Source organism: Neomonachus schauinslandi, chromosome 10, assembly GCF_002201575.2.
Source record: "Neomonachus schauinslandi chromosome 10, ASM220157v2, whole genome shotgun sequence".
Taxonomy (NCBI): Eukaryota; Metazoa; Chordata; class Mammalia; order Carnivora; family Phocidae; genus Neomonachus; species Neomonachus schauinslandi.
In genome coordinates this window covers 24725142-24740976 of record NC_058412.1, presented here as the reverse complement: position 1 = coordinate 24740976, position 15835 = coordinate 24725142, and the positions used below count along the sequence as shown (strand labels likewise).

Here is a 15835-nt window from a genome sequence, read left to right as displayed (position 1 = left end):
GCGAGTGTTTCTAGCTTTTTACAGAAAGGTGGGGTGCGGGACACGACGGCCTTAGCACCTCCAGAGCTACTCCTCCTAGTTCTGAGTCACCCAAGCCCAAACCACCCCCTTCCTCGGAGGAGCAGGATCCTACAGGTGTCCCCTAGAGCCCTGCTCCAGCTTCGTCGGGTTAGACGAGGACAGGGAAGGAATTCTGTGCCAGGTGCCATAAAGGCTGTCCTGGGAGTGCTCCCCAAACTCTGAGAAATGGGCTTAATTGCCTCTATTTTACAGGACAGGAGACAGGCTTCTGCAGGTTAAGGTACTTGCCCTTATCACATCACGGTACCAGGGGCATGAGGCTCAAACCACACCTGTCTGATCCCAAAACCACATGTTGCATTCTCCAACTCAGAGCTGATAAGAGAAAAATGGAAACTTCATCTGTGTTAGCATCTGATTGTTTTGAGGAGCAACCAATGGCTTTTTGTCATGCTAATGTCCCTCAGTCAAACTAAGGCTTGTGAGCAGATGGGTTTCTGCAGCCTGCCCCTCATAGGTGGGGCCGGTCCCTGCTCAGGAGGATAAAATTAGACTCAGCCAAAATGGCCTGCGTCTCTGAAATTATAAACCTGTGCTGTCCCCCCCCAGTTCAATCACTCAGAACCTCACAAGGCTTTTGTCCTGAGTCCTCATCAAACTCCTCGCCCACTGACCATGGCCATGCACCCCTTTCTTCACCTCCCTCCCTCCCCAGCTTGGGTTCTGCTCTCTTGCTTAGAGAGAGAGCTTAAAAGGCCTCGTCCTCAGATCTTTCGCCCTGTCGTGCATCTGTCAGCACCTCAGGCAAAGTTTTCTCAACCCTGGATGAACCCGACTTTGTGCCTTTCCCTCCCCTGTGCACAGGCTGCTGAAGGTTCTGGTAAGCATCAGCCAGTGTTGCTAACACACCATGGCCATCAGTCTCAGGCAGGCCCTTAGTAGGCCTCTCAGTCCTACTGCCTTTCCTGGCCATTGTTCTCCCCTGTCCCCACTTAAACCTCTCCTGTCTCCCTACCTCCTGAGTCCACCTGTCACTCAAGGCAGATGACACCTTCTGTTTTAGAGCTGAAATAGATGCCATCGACTTCCCAAGACAAACCGACCTGGCAACTTCGCTCTCTCTGCCCCACTCTTCTTTCTCCAAAGACAGGTGTGCCCCCTGCCGTGTTAGACCAGCCCTCCACCTGTACTCAGGATCCACCTTTCATCTGCATTCATTCGTAAATCAACATTGATTGAGCTCCCTTGGCCTCTCCTGCCTCCTGCCTCCTGGCTCAGGCCTTGTTCTTTCCTCCCCCCACCTTCCCAAGTCAAACAGCCCCCAAGTCCCCATGCTGCCGCCTCCTTCATGCACGCAGCACCCAGGTCTTTGCTAAACGCTGAATGTTCAGCTTAGAAAAAAATTGACATCATTTCTCTGCTCACGCTGCCCCCTTCCTCTGGGGAGGAAATGTGGTTAGCGCTAACTATGAAGTCCAGCGAGGGGTGGAAGGAGGTGAGGCTGGCCGAGCAGGGCCACCCGGGAAGGAAGGACAAGGTGCAAATGGAGCTGAGGAGGGTGGTGGCGGTGGCGCTAGAGAGAAATGGAGGCACTTGGCCTGTCCCTTCTCTCCATTCCGCCCCCCACCCCCCGCCTGAGAGCACCATCAGCACCTGGCTGTCTGCAGTCCCCTCCCACTGCTCCCTGTCTCCAGCCTTGCTCTGCCAGACCCATTCGCCACCAGTGAGATGCTCTCAAAGTGCAGACGTCGCCACGTCACGCTTTGCTCAGAACCCATCCGTTGCATCCCATCGCTTCAAAGTCCGACCTCCTCCACAGCGGCCCCCAAAACCCTCTGTGGTCTGGTTCTTCCTCTCTGCTCCCGCTCACTTCCCCTCTGCCATCCCCCGAGTACATTCGTTCGTGCGTGCACACGGCTCGGCCTCCCGCAGCGCCGCTCCTGCCACGGACATCTCCCCTCGCTCTTCCCCGGTCTGTGCCAGGGGGCCCCAACCCCACCCACTCTCTGGTTTGTCTAGATAGCCTCCACCTTTCCTTCCAGATACCAGCTTCCGTGTGACCACCTTGGGGACCGCTGACCTGACTAGCAAGGGAGACACCAGGTGGCCCTGCTCGGCCAGCCTCACCTCCTTCCACCCCGCGCTGGACTTCATAGTTAGCGCTAACCACATTTCCTCCCCAGAGGAAGGGGGCAGCATGAGCAGAGAAATGATGTCAATTTTTTTCTAAGCTGAACGTTGAGCGTTTAGCAAGGGCACACCTCTGAGATGCTCCCGCAGCCCCCGCGTGCCCCCGCTCCACGTCCACACAGGGCTGCGATGGCTTGTTTCATTACCTTCCTCTGTTGTTCAGAAGCTCGCCATCCATCATTCCCCACATTGGGCACAATGCCTGGCACAGAGTAGGTGCTCAAAAAATATCTGATGAATAAAGGCGTGACCAGGCCCCAGAATCAGATGATTCTTTTGAGATTGGGGTGGTCAGGAGTGGTATTTTGACTGCAGAATCCAAAGAGAGATTTGTGGGTAAGTAGACTCAGAGCCCCAGTGGTGAATTATTAGCAACACACTGTGTGTTCATGTAGCCTTGTTTTTTTGTTTTTTTTTTTTTTTAAGATTTTATTTATTTACTTGAGAGAGAGAGAATGAGAGAGAACACATGAGAGGGGATAGGGTCAGAGAGCAAAGCAGACTCCCTGCCGAGCAGGGAGCCCGATGCGGGACTCGATCCAGGGACTCCAGGATCACGACCTGAGCCGAAGGCAGTCGCTTAACCAACTGAGCCACCCAGGCGCCCTCATGTAGCCTTGTTTTTAATGAAAAGTAAAAACACCCCCAAATTCCATTTTCAAGTGAAAACACAAATCCTCTGTGTCGTTACCACACCATTGTGAGCTATTGCTCCGTGTTTCCATAGCTCTGTCTGGAGCTCTAGAAATCTCCCGTGGCTAATTTCTCCAGCGCCCTCGGGAGAGACGTGGGCACAGCGTGCGCTTTTGTCCCTCAGCCTTGTCCCTGTCTCTGACCCTCGGCTATGCTTTTGCCTTTGTGTCTCCCCCCTGCCCCGCGTCCCCCCAGCATCGAGAGCAGACTGGACCTGAGGAAGAATTTGCAGTGCCAGAGCTTCAAGTGGTACCTGGAGAACGTCTATCCAGAGCTCAGGTACCCGCTCTACCTTCTGAGCCTTTGCTGGCTTGTCAGGAGCGGTGCGAGGGATGGCAGTTCCCGGGGAGCAGCGTAGCGCAGCTGCTGGGGCTTGAGTCCCGGGCACGACCTGAGGCTGATGCTGTCGCCACGCCCGGCTCCATCTGCCATTGGTGGCTCCCGGGTCTCTCCTCGCTGCCTTGTTCCTGGTTGCAGCCCCCCACCCCTGGCGGAATGCCCCTGTCATCCTCAAAACCCTGTCTCTGCCTCTCCAGCGGCTGGTGTCACTCAGCCAAGGAGCAGCTGGTTCTCATCTCTCTGTGACTTTCCTCCAGAATCCCCAGCGATTCCTCCATCCAGAAGGGCAGTATCCGACAGAGGCAGAAGTGCCTAGAGTCTCAAAGGCAGAAAAACACAGACACCTACAACCTCAGGCTAAGCCCCTGTGTCAAGAACAAAGGCGAGGACGTAAAATCCCAGGTACGTAAGCGGCTGGGGACGTGAGAACATGTACGGGCCTCAGCCTATGCCCCCTGCTGTTGTAGGACACCCGGTATCCAGTTATAGCCAGAGCCTACCAACAGAGCAGGATAAGTATGATTTCCCCTCCCCCTGAGACCGGGGTCACTCCACTGGTTTCCAAATGGGTCTGGTTTCTCTGAAAGAGGGGCAGTTTAGCAGGCGACGTCGTGCCTTTAGGAAATCGCCGTTAAATTAACAGGATTTAATGAGTACGTCCATGGCGTCCAGCCTGCTTGCAGGAAGTGGGGGCCAGGTCAGGCAGCTCAGGTGCAGCTGCTACCTGGAAAACGTGAAGGGCAGACGGAGAAAGGCGTGCCTCTGGGTGATGCTGCTCCAGGGTGGCAAGCCTGCCCTGAGTCTCCCCGCGGCTCTAACCCGGACTTCTGGGTGGGCACATCCCATCTGGCAAAACCGTCACCATTGTCCGCACCCGCCGCCCCCGCCCCATCCTGTCCTCAGCAGGCCTGCACTCCACCTCTGCTATCTCCTGCCTCACCCAGGTCTGCAGGAAGCCTGGGAATCCGTGCTCACAAAGGTCGCCTTGTACCTTAGTCCACTCATCAACGTAGCACGCCCACGTTCTGTGGGTCAGTGTTCTTCCCTCTGAGGATGGAACTCTTTTAAAGATCACTGGCAAATCCACAGCCTGTCTCTCCCTCTGTCACACTTGCGTGCTGGATACGTTACAGCACATCCAGCTCGTGGCTTCCTCCTGGCTCCCTCCAGGCACTGCCTGATCCGGATTCTCCTGCATTCCTGTTCTTTCTATCTCTTTTCTTTGCTGGCTCCCCTGCTCCACTTTCGTGTGCTCCTGGTGAGTATTCATGAAGGTTCTTAGGTCATTGTTCTTGTCTCTGGAAATGGTGTCTTGGAGATTTTATCCAAGCTTCCAGCTTTGGCCCCATCCTCTGTTTCATTGATGCACAAATTCTAGTTTTCTTCCCTCCCGGAACTCATCCATTTGCTCCATAAACATCTCTGTTCTCTGCTAACTGCGAAGACACTGAGATGAATGGCTAGGTTGCAGGTCTCCATGGTCCCTCGAGGGATCTAATGCAAGAAGAAGCAAGTAAGCAGCTGTTCTGTTATAATCTCTGTCCTGGATGGAGTTCAGTCCAGGCTGCTCTAGAAGCACCGAGGGGCGGTATGCGCCGTATGCATGATGAGAGTCAGGGACGTCTTGCCAGAGGACTCAAAAATGAGCTGCATCCTGAGAGCGGAGTAGAAATAGGCCATGTGAGGAAGGGGAGAAGGAGCAGCCCAGGAAGCAGAGCCCGCAGGAAGGCCTGGGCTGTGGCTGGGTGACCAGCATGAGCCCACAGCCGCCCCAGAGTTGTCTATGGTTCTAGTAGACAGAGGGCTACAAGCAGCTACCAGGCCCACAGCCACGTCCCTGTCCCACTCCTTCTCTCCGTGTCACTGCCCTCTCCCAGGCTCCACGGCTCCAATCCCAACTGTCTGCCCTGGCTCCGCCTTCTCCTGGCCCCCATTTCTGCAAGTCCCTGTGCCTTCTCCCCTCAAATAGCTCTTCTTGGACCCTGCCTTCTCTCCTCCATGCCCCATCAGCCTTCCTCAGCTGTGGCACCGTTGATGTCTTGCGCTACATGGTTCTCTGTGTGGGGGGCTGTCCTGTGCTCCAAGGCCTGCCCAGCAGCATCCCCAGCCTCTGGCGCCAGGAGCACCCCACACAAGCCAGTCGTGACAATGGAGCTGTCTCCAGGCTGTCCCGAATACCCCTGGGGCATAAAACCACCCAGATTGGGAACCACTGTGTTAGGTTAGAGCCACAGTCTCCAATCCCTGCCCCCTCGTCCCCCTGCCGACATGTCACCATCAGACCATTGTTCTCCACCTCAATACAGCCTTTGATGCTCCCTGCTGCCTGCCGCGGAAACCTGCACCCACAGCCGGGGGTTTGAGGCATCGCAACACCAGCCTCCAACTCGCAGGGACCTGTCCCAGACCCGTCTCTCTGCTCCAGCAGGACACGGGAAGGGCTGCCCGAGTTAGACAGGAAAAGGAAAAGCAAGCAGAAGTGTCGATTTTGCTTTAGGTACAGCAGCCGGGCTGGGAATGACATAGTTTGCTCAAGCGGCATTTTGTAAAATGATGTGCATAGGTGAGGCGCAGCCCTCTCTTCTGAATCTGCGTGTGGGTGCTGCTCGTAGGGGATCCCAATGGCCAGAATGTTGTCACCCCCCCTTTCCGTGGGACAGGAGCTTGCTCGATCTGTCTTCAGCGAAGCAGCGGCTTTTCTGGTACTTAATGTCTTTGGCTGTATAAGGAAGTGGGAGGAGGTGAGCCATAGGATCTCTGGGTCTTGAGGAGGGGCTCTCCAATCTCTTAAAGATTGCCGGGCCTTTATTTGACTGGAGAGTAATAGTACCTATTCCAGCTGACCTTCCAATGGCACGAGAAAGGGGTGGAAAAGCAGTCATCTGCGGGAAACTAACGGTGATCGTAGTTAACAGTCTTCAAGTGAGCGAAGAGTTCTTTCTAGAAGCTATCACTCCTTCTCGCTTTGGAGAGAACAGTTGGTTTGTGTAGCAGCAGTGTGAATTTGGGGAAAATGGAGGAAGACTCTGAGATCGACGTTCCACCTGCTTCCACAGAGGACAGTGAGAGCCCGCAGTGCTCCCGGCCCCAGGCTGCGTGCAGGGGACAGGGCGGGGCTGGGCTGGATTAGGCTCAGCCCCCTTCTAGAGCGGTCCATGGCCAACAGCAGAAAACGTCCAAGTTTTCTGAAGGTGTAAACCCACTTTAGACAGATAGAAATCTACATAACTATTGCAGCTGGAATAATCCCCAAGTGTGCGTGCGTGTGTGTGCGTGCATGTGTGTGTGTGTGGGCCGTACACTGTTGAAGGACTGACCTATGTTACCTTTCTCGTCCTTTCGGTAGCTTTCCCTCCTTCCTGCGTAAGAAAGACAGTCCTGTCCTTCTGCTCGCCAACCCTTTCTGCTAATGCGTTAGGGCATCCTATCCATCCTAGGGCACCCTGGATGCCCTGCTGACCCTCTGACCCTGCTCTGCTCCTTCGCCTCTCCTACATTTCATTTCTCCTCTTGCGCTGCCTCTTGGCCTGTCCAGACAGGGTCACATCTGCCCCTCCCGCCCCTTCCCGTGACTCATTCCGCCCTCTCTCCAGCCACCTCCTCTTCTGCCTGGGGGAGGCCGTATCAAGGAAGGGACGCAAGAGCCCTGTTGAGGAGGTATTACTATTATCCTCATTTTACAGATGAAACCAGGGCCTAGAGAGATTATCCAAGGTCTTAGACAGTAGGCCCCTCCTCGACATGGATAGGAACTGGGGAAGAGTGTGAATGGAGGCCCACATTCTGGGCTCCACACCAGAGCGGGGGGCGCAGACAGCACTGGCTTCCAGCCTGGGCCTGCTCCCCTTTACTTCCTGCCCTGGCTCTGTTTCCCGCCCCCCACTCCCAGCTTGCACATCCACCTCGGTCACTACCCTCTAAACGTTCCCCTTTGGGCCCAGCTGTGTGCAGTAGGGACTCAGTCTACCCTTGGGAGGACTGACCCAGGGGAAGATCTACACAGATCCTGAAATCAGGTTCAGGCCATTTGGGTGGAGGATCCCAGGGTTCCAGATATCTGGAGTAAAAGAAAACCAGCGGGTTCGAGCCAAGAGTTCAGATTCGTGCTTCCAGCTGGTCACACATTCTCCAGCAGTGCATCCCCCAGCACATGGGTGCCCTCATTGTTGAAAGGAGACAATCAGAGCATGGTTGTCCTCTGCCTTGGATGAGGGCTCACATCTCTGCCCCACCCCCAGCCCATCTATCCTTCCCCCCTGCCTGCCTTCTCTTTCTTGGCCAGCTTGTCAACCTTGGGAACAAAATGTTTAATCTTGGTGTGTACTGAAGATGTCGGCAGGTTGATGCCTTGGGTGAAGTACCAGAGAAATACATCATCTGTTTGCAAACGTGCAAAGCCCAAGAAGCCTCCAGGTTAATGAGTTTCCTCTTAGCTTTATTGGATTCTCTAGAAAAATACTTGTGTGAAAGATGGAAGGAAGACAGAGGCACTAATCACACTGCTGTCCCAATTTAAAGAAAGGGAGAAAAACAGAAAAATTTTTCAGTGTGTCTATCTACCTGTGTTCCGGGCAGTCTGGGCCACTGGCTTGTGAAGGATGCATGTACACAGCTGGACACTCAGGTGGGCGAGAGAAGGTGAGCGCTCGTCCCCACACCTGCGCTGCCCTTGGCAGGTGGGCCAGGACTCCAGGGCTCGGCAACAGGCCCCAACAACAAATGTCCTGGGTGTAGGTTTTTAATCACATGCATATGAAGTGTATCCTGACAGCTTGGGGTGAAGTGACAGGAGGGACCGGAAATAAAAGACCCCAACAGTGAGTCCAGCGAAGATCCCAGTCAAAGGCGGGGAGCGTGTCTCTGAGCCCACCAGGTCACCCTGCTGCCACTGGTCACCAGGGAGAGGCAGAAGTCTGTGTCCGTGTGGCTGAGGGTGTCCCCAGCACAGCCGGTTGATGCCTTTTTGTGATCCTTCGGCATCCGGGTGCACTGAGAGGCTGGCTGAACTGAAGTGTGGCTTGCGCCCACTTGTTCGTTCCAGACACTGTGTCTGAGGAGGGCTTCAGGGGTGTGTGTGGCCTTCAATGTGGCCCTAGATGCTCTCAGCTCAGATCCAGTCTCACCAAAGAGGCCCCACGTTCATAGTCAACCCTGTGGTCTGCTCCTGGCGTTGCCCAGAGTGACCCCTGATCTCTGTTCCCTTCCATAGAGTCATACCTGCCTCCAAGGATCACCTTGAGGATGAACAGACTATGACTGTGAAGCCTCGAGAACCAGAGGCCCTTAGAAATGAGCTAGTTTGCCCACCTAACCACAACATAACCCGCAGTGCCGCTCAGCATTTGCAGTCTCTTCCCCATTGTGTGTAGTTCCCCACGCAGGAGAGTGCGTGGACGGGGAGCTCACCGCCATCAGTAACTGACTCGGGCTTCTGTGCTCGTGAAAACACAGCCCCTGCCTTCTCTCCACGTGGGAGTGTTTGTCTTCTCCCCCGACCATTGTCCCTCCCACACGTCGCCAAAGTACCGTCCCCGCAGACTGCGCCGGAGCCAGCCACCGGCCTGCAGGTTCCACAGGCCTCATCTGGGTTAGTCGTCCCAAGGCCCCATGAGCCGTGTCCTGTTATCCCCGCCATCTCACAGATGGGGTGAGCGAGGCTGAGAGAGGCCAGTCTACCCGGGTCATACACGAGTATTGGCGGGCCGGCTGCTTCCAGGGACCAGGCCCTTCACACTAGGCGAGGGTGTCTCAACCCCAGCACTGTTGGCGTTAATACCAGATAATTCTTTGTTGGGGCCCTGTCCTGTGCACTCTAGGTGCTTGCCATCATCCCTGGCCCCACCCACTGGGTACCAGTAACAACCCCCCCCCCCAGTCATATTCATCAAAAAGTGCTTCCAGACACTGCCACATGGTGGGTGGGTGGGTGGATGGATGGATGGATGGATGGAAGATAGATAGATAGATAGATAGATAGATAGATAGATAGATAGATAGAAGCAAGATCAGCCCAGTAGAGAGCTGCTACCCCAGGCTGGTTGCTTCTTGCCTACTAGTAGTGGTCCTGGGCCATTCCTAGGTCAGCCCTGTGCCTGGGCCCTGACTCCTCTCATGCCTGCCTCTTTCAGAACTTGGATCCTTTAGACATGTCCTCTTAAGACCATCTTTCCCCTCTGCTGCTCCATCCAGTACTAGACCGTGAACCCCAGGCTGGGTGCTGCGGCCTATTTCATCCCAGGCCTCAGGGCTGCGGCCAGATGGGCATTGCCCAGAGAGAAGTCTACTGCCCCCACCTGCCAGGCCGCTCCCTTCTCTGCATGCAGGGGCTGTCCTCCAGAGACTCCCGCTAAGCACAGAAGGTTGTGAGGCTGTCCAGCCTGGAACCCCCCCATCACCAGTTCCCCTCTTCCAGAGCAGGAGCAAAGGGGCTAGAGGGCCAGGAGTGTACCTCCTCCTCCTTGGCCCCTTACTGGTCTATCTGTGAGGAGGTGAGGCCGCCCACACCGTCTCTGGGTTACCTCCCGTGGGTATGGCCATGTCTGTGTGCCCTGGGGGTGGGGGCTGCGACTTGGCCAGACACCCCCAGTAGAGCTGTCAGCACACGGCCCAGCGTGCACTGATCTCGGCCAGGCCAGCCTGAGCAACCCCTGCTACCTTCCCGAATCCATTTCTGACTCCGGGATTCGTTTAATAAACCCATTCATCACCGGCCATTCTGGAAGCCTGACAGGCTGCAGAATGGGAATCGGAAAACCTCTCCTCGCTTCCTGCCCCACCTGCTTCTGTGTTCTGCTTCCCTCTCTCCTCTCTTGCAGATGTGGCCAGAGAGCTGTGTTCCTCTGAGAAATTGTGAGGCTGAATTATTTCAGTGCCAGTAAAGCAGCAGTTAATGGAAAGTCCACTTAGTGTAAAGGCTTCGATCCCTTGTCTGTGCATGTGTGCATTCTCCCCCTGGGGATCTTAAGGTGATTTCCTCCAAGCCCAGCCCCAGCCGGGTGCCATCTGCGTTCTTTCCCGAAAGGCGTGAGTGGATGGGACATCTCAGATGTCGAAAGAAGCACCACTCCTCTCCCACCCCCACACCACCCCCAGCACATCCAGTTTTTAAAGCCCCTACGATATTACAAAAGAAGCAATGCCAGAATGAGCTTTTTAGAAATTATGGTATATCTCAAGTTTTATGTTTAATTAATTAATGCTTTTAACGTAAAAAATACAAAGTCAGTGTATTGTAGTAATCAAAATAATTACAGGATTTATTTTTTAAATGCTAATTCATGGTTCATAGCAGCTAGTGTGGGTGGGTAATGGGCCAGAGGGATGGACCTTATCTTCTTTCCACATCGCTGACCGTCTGTTTAGCCTCATTTCTCGACAATGGCAGAAATCTAAAGCTGAGGCCAGTTGTATGGAGGGCTTGGGCAGCAGTTCCCTGGCAGCCCTGCCCTTGGGCTTGGGCCTGGGCTTCAGGCCTTTCTCTGCCCTCCCCACATGGAATTCTTTGGACCCGCACCCAAGACCAGCTCCCACATTCTAGATCACACTCCAGAGGTCCGGAGCCCCAGAACCCCCATCCAGATGGCCCTAACCTGACATCAGGACCTGCATGGATCTCCCAAGGGTAGACTGTGTCCCTAGCACACACCTAGGTCCAAGGGGGGGCCCTGTAAAGGGGAGTGACCAAGTGAGCATGGATATGCAGACAGGGGAGTGGATGATGGGGGATGGCAGAGCCAGGGTGGGAAGAAGAGGGGAGCAGGCCCAGGAAGCTAGCTCTGTGTGCCCCGCTCTGATGTGGAGTCTGTAGAATGTGGGACTCCATTCATACTCTTCTCCAGTGCCTGTCCGCATCAGGGAGGGGCCCGCTCTCTCAGCTGCCCCCTCCCTAGTCCCCTACATGGGGTGTGATCTTCGTTCCCCTTCTCATAGGGGCTGCCAGTGGGAACTGGCCAGCTCTCTGCTGTCGAAGTGGGGGTGATCTAGAGTTTTCATATTTACAGTGTGGAAGAGGGATCTCAGCGACAGACATTACCTGTGATTAAACTGGGGTAGAGGGAGCCGGGACCCTGGCAGCAGCAACAACAAAGGCACTACAGAGAGTCGGTCGGAGAGAGTTACGTAACTTCTGTGAGGCTTTCATCATGTAGAATGGGGACAATAATAATAATAGCTATCTAGTAGGATTCTTTTTTTTTTTTTTAAAGATTTTATTTATTTATTTGAGACAGAGAGAATGAGAGACAGAGAGCATGAGAGGGAGGAGGGTCAGAGGGAGAAGCAGACTCCCTGCCGAGCAGGGAGCCCGATGCGGGACTCGATCCAGGGACTCCAGGATCATGACCTGAGCCAAAGGCAGACGCTTAACCAACTGAGCCACCCAGGCGCCCTCTAGTAGGATTCTTATGAAGACTAACGTCCTCTGTGCCAAGGCCCCAGGACAGTGCCTAGCACATAGTAAGTCCTCAGGAAATGTTGGCCGTCAGTAACAGGGTCGTGATTACTGCATCACCCCTGTGCATACAGACGTTTTTCCCTTTCAGCTAATCCTGGAGGGAAGCAAATGGCATGCATAGTATGGTGATGTTCAAGGCCAGAGGAGAACTTCTTGATACGTCCCAAGGAGTACATTTCATTACATTTAGTATTAAAAAATTTAAATATATATAGATCTAGAAATAGATGGGAGAGTATAAAGAGCCCCTGTAGCCACCCCCAGGCTTCAAGAATTCTTTTTTTTTTTTTAAGAGTTTATTCATTTATTTGAGAGAGAAAGAGAGAGAAACAGCATGAGAGGGGAGAGGGTCAGAGGGAGAAGCAGGCCCCCTGCTGAGCCGGGAGCCCGATGTGGGGCTCGATCCCAGGACTCCAGGATCATGACCTGAGCCAAAGGCAGTCGCTTAACTGACTGAGCCACCTAGGCGTCCTATTTTTTTTTTTTTAAAGATTTTATTCCCAGGCTTCAAGAATTCTTAACGCATAGCCTGTCTTTTACCAATCTGTATTTCCATCCCCACCCCACCCCGCCCCAGGGAGTGCCTTCTGGTCTAGGTCTTCTCCCAACACCGGCAATTTGAAAAGGGACATGAGAATCCACACGCAGGACCCTAGGGGGACAGTGGCTCCCCCTGGGCTGGTGGCCCCATCCAGGTATCAGGGACAGGGAAAGTCCCAGATCAGGAGAGGCGGGGTTCTGCATCCAGGTGACCTGGTGAGGCAGCAGAAGGACCCAAGCCTTTGGGCAAGGAGGGGAACAAGCCAGGGCATGGAAAGACACCGAAGATGTCACCAGATGGCAGAAGTCAGGAGGGGTGCCAGGGCCAGGAGGGGGCTGCCGTGAGCTAGGGAAGGTGCAGAACAAGGAGCACATGAACACCGGCTCAGCTTACGGGACACGTGGTCCTAGAGCAGGGGACCGGCCAGCTAACGGATCCTTGATTCATTCTCAGGCCAAGGAGAAGTAGCTGACGAGCAGCCCAGTCCAGAGGCTGGGGGTCAGCTGGTCAGCAGGCGTGGAGTGGCGAAGGGGTCCAGCCCTTGATGGGTCCTCTCTGCAGCTCCCCCCAGGGAATCCAATTCACCAGTCACCTTCTTTGCCCAGTGATGAGGCCCCTACTTCAACAGTCTGGGAGGGACCTCTTGGAGGCTCACATTTTCGTCCCTCTGACCTAAGAACTCCAAGTGGTTTGAGCTCCTTCAGCAGCTCCTTGCTCTCTGATCTCCGGCATTTCGTGGAATAACCGAGAAACATTCCTTGTGATGACCCTCAAATGGAATGGCCCTTTCCTCTCCCCACCCTCCTTGTCTGTTCGCTTTTTTAGCTTCCCTCCTGGCAGGGGCTCTGGGGCCCAATGATCTGTTCCCCTGGAGTGCTGGAGTGCACACACTTGTGGGGACCATTTTCTGTCTCGTGACCTGCTGTCCTTTTGCTCTTCTTCCACTCCCTCCCTCGGCACACTCCCTCTTCCCTTCATCCCGCCATCTGTCCTTTTCAAAAAAGGGACATTCTAAAGACAGCTGGGGATGGCCTGCCAGGTAGCTGCAGTGTCAAGTGTGGGGAATAGATACGGATCCAAACAGGGAAACTAGAGACCACATGGCTGGGCTGGGGTGTCGTTGAGGCTTCCCCACCTCAAGCCTCCCAGAGGTGGCCTGCATGCCCAGGCCAGTCCCCTTCCCAGGTGTGGAGATGGAGACTTCAGTGGGGGCAGGACCTGGGAGTCTCTGACTAGTGGGTCCCATTTTCCAAGGTGACTTTGTTGATGGTCTGTTCCTGCTCAGACCTCCAGTGCTTTTTACCAAGCTGTGCTAATTCTCACACGGTCCCAGACACGTCCCAGACCTGTCCCACCACACTTCCAAGGATCCTGATGTGAACCTTCTGGCCTCTTCCCCTCCAGATATGGGCCTTCACATACACCCAGCAGATCCTCCAGGAGGAGCTGTGCCTATCTGTCATCACCATGTTCCCGGGTGCCCCGGTGGTTCTCGTCCTCTGCAAGAACGGAGATGACAAACAGGTGAGTGCTCAGTGGGTGCACTGGGCCGTGTCCACCTTCAGTGAGGGGACTGCCTGTGTGGGTCCCAGTCTCATGTGCAAGACCAGGGAGAACCTCTAGAAGCGGAGGGGCTGATCAGAAAGAGGCCCTTCTGGTCAGGAGAGGAGAACCCCTGTTCTCCTCTACCAGCTGCAGCAGTCAGCTTGTCCCCGAATGTCGGCGGACCTGGCTGGGCCCCAGTGGGCACGCGCATCTTGTGCTCGCCCGTCTAGCTCCGACTCCCACCTGGCATCCCAGAGCAGGAGAGCACTGGGACAAAGCCTTCAGGGCCGCAGGATGAGCACCACTGGAATCTTGGCCTGCGGGGGGCCTTGGGCTCTGTCAGGATGTGCCCTCTGGATGCACCATGTGCCCCGTCGGGCCCATGCTGTTGACCACACGCAGTCTCCTGCCGATTGGGTGTTGGCGTTAGAGAGACGGACATCCAGATGCCCTTTGTATGGCTCACTAGCCGTGGGACCCACGGCAGCTCACTGGACTTCGGTTCCTTCGTCTCTGAAATGGAGGTGAAGATGCCCACCGCGCGAGGGAGTCACGGAAATGCGCCCTGGTGCCTGCGCCGTGGTGGTTCCCCAAAGCACGTTCATCCCCCCCTTCCTTATCATGTGAGGTAAAGTCTGGGGAGCAGCGGCACAAGACCCCCTTCTCTGCTTGGGCCCTTCATGCGCTGAAGGGCTTTGGAGGAGCAGAGCCTGCTGGCATCGGGTGCTGCCCAGAGCCTCTCTGCCCCCTGCGCCCCATCCCCCCGCTCACTCCCACATCTTCCTGACGTGCAGACGCTGAGTGCTCGTCGTTTCTTTGGTTGCTCCCGTGACTCACGTGCTTCATGTTCTCTGGCCTAGTGCTTGGAAAGTTGTTGCCTTCTAATGAGTTCTCCTAGTGAACATACTGATTTTGCTTTTACTTTTTTATCCGAAACAAAAAACAAACAAACAAAAAACAAAACAAAAAACCAACAGTAATACCTGGCAAAGCAATTAGTTGCAGTTTTATTCCTCCATGAGACCATGAAGTCAAGTCTCTGGGTGACCCTAGCCATGTGGTATAAACATGTCTGATTATTCTGGAACTCCTGATATTATTGATAGAATCTGGGCCCTTAGCCAGAGAATTCCGGTTCATGCTCTCTCCTCTCCGTCTTCTCAGCAATGGACCAAGACTGGTTCCCGCATCGAACACATAGCCTCCCACCTCTGCCTAGACACCGACATGTTTGGTGATGGCTCTGAGAATGGCAGGGAAATCGTGGTCAACCCGTGTGAGTCATCACTTATGAGCCAGCACTGGGACCTGGTGAGCTCTTGAGGACCCGAGCCAGAATCAGCGGGACTGTGGGTGACGTTTCCCCGGATGACAAGCAGACTGGAAATCAGGCTACAAGCAGCCCACAGCTACTGCAGATGCTCTGAACTGGGAGGTGGAGGGAGAACCGCCCCCGGACAGGAGCAGATGTCTCAGGGAGGATGGGGGAAGGGATTGTAAGCCAAGTGGGGCTCGGAGACAGATCCCACGTGTTCTCCATGCTGTTCCATTCCAGTCCTGGCCCGGTCTGCCCCTCCCTGGAATCTGGGGAGAGAGCTCTCACGGGAAGTGTTTATGTTGTTCCCTTTCTTACAGAGGAGGCCAGAGAGAAAAGCTTTTTTGTCACAAGGCCAGGACTAAATTGAGAGAGAAAGAATGGAGGTTGTTTTCAAAACAAATAAAGGAACCTTAGAAGTTTTCTCTGTGCATCTCTTTATTTGTTTCTACTGTTAGCACAAACCTGAGCTGAGTTCTCCATTCAGAGGGGACACTGGCGACCACAACAGGCTGTGTGACCTTAAATAGACACACAACTTCTCTGACCCTTCATCTCCCAGTACATCACGTTGGGGAGCAGGAGCAGGTCCATGGTTCTTACCCAGGATTACAGTCTCTTGCCCGGAGAAATCATGTCTGCTCAGGGCTCCAGGTTCCAGCTTCAGGGGATCCCGGTGGGGCCCAGGCTCCTCAGCTGATTCTGATGCCCCTCCCTGGCTGGAACTACTGCCCTAGAT

The 15835-nt window shown here is 54.7% G+C and overlaps 1 protein-coding gene across 2 annotated transcripts in view; it reads left to right on the top strand.

Moving 5' to 3' along the window:
* The window catches only part of GALNT14 (polypeptide N-acetylgalactosaminyltransferase 14), a 196843-nt gene extending 181739 nt beyond the window's left edge, over window positions 1-15104 (top strand). Inside the window, exons 12-15 of one of the 2 annotated variants that reach the window (XM_021697574.1) lie at window positions 3100-3183; window positions 3501-3645; window positions 13641-13760; window positions 14946-15104. In XM_021697574.1, coding sequence (XP_021553249.1) covers window positions 3100-3183; window positions 3501-3645; window positions 13641-13760; window positions 14946-15104 — 508 coding nt within the window. The remainder of the gene's footprint in view (window positions 1-3099; window positions 3184-3500; window positions 3646-13640; window positions 13761-14945) is intronic. The other variant, XM_021697575.1, reaches the window with a different exon arrangement.
* The last annotated feature ends 731 nt before the right edge of the window (window positions 15105-15835 follow it).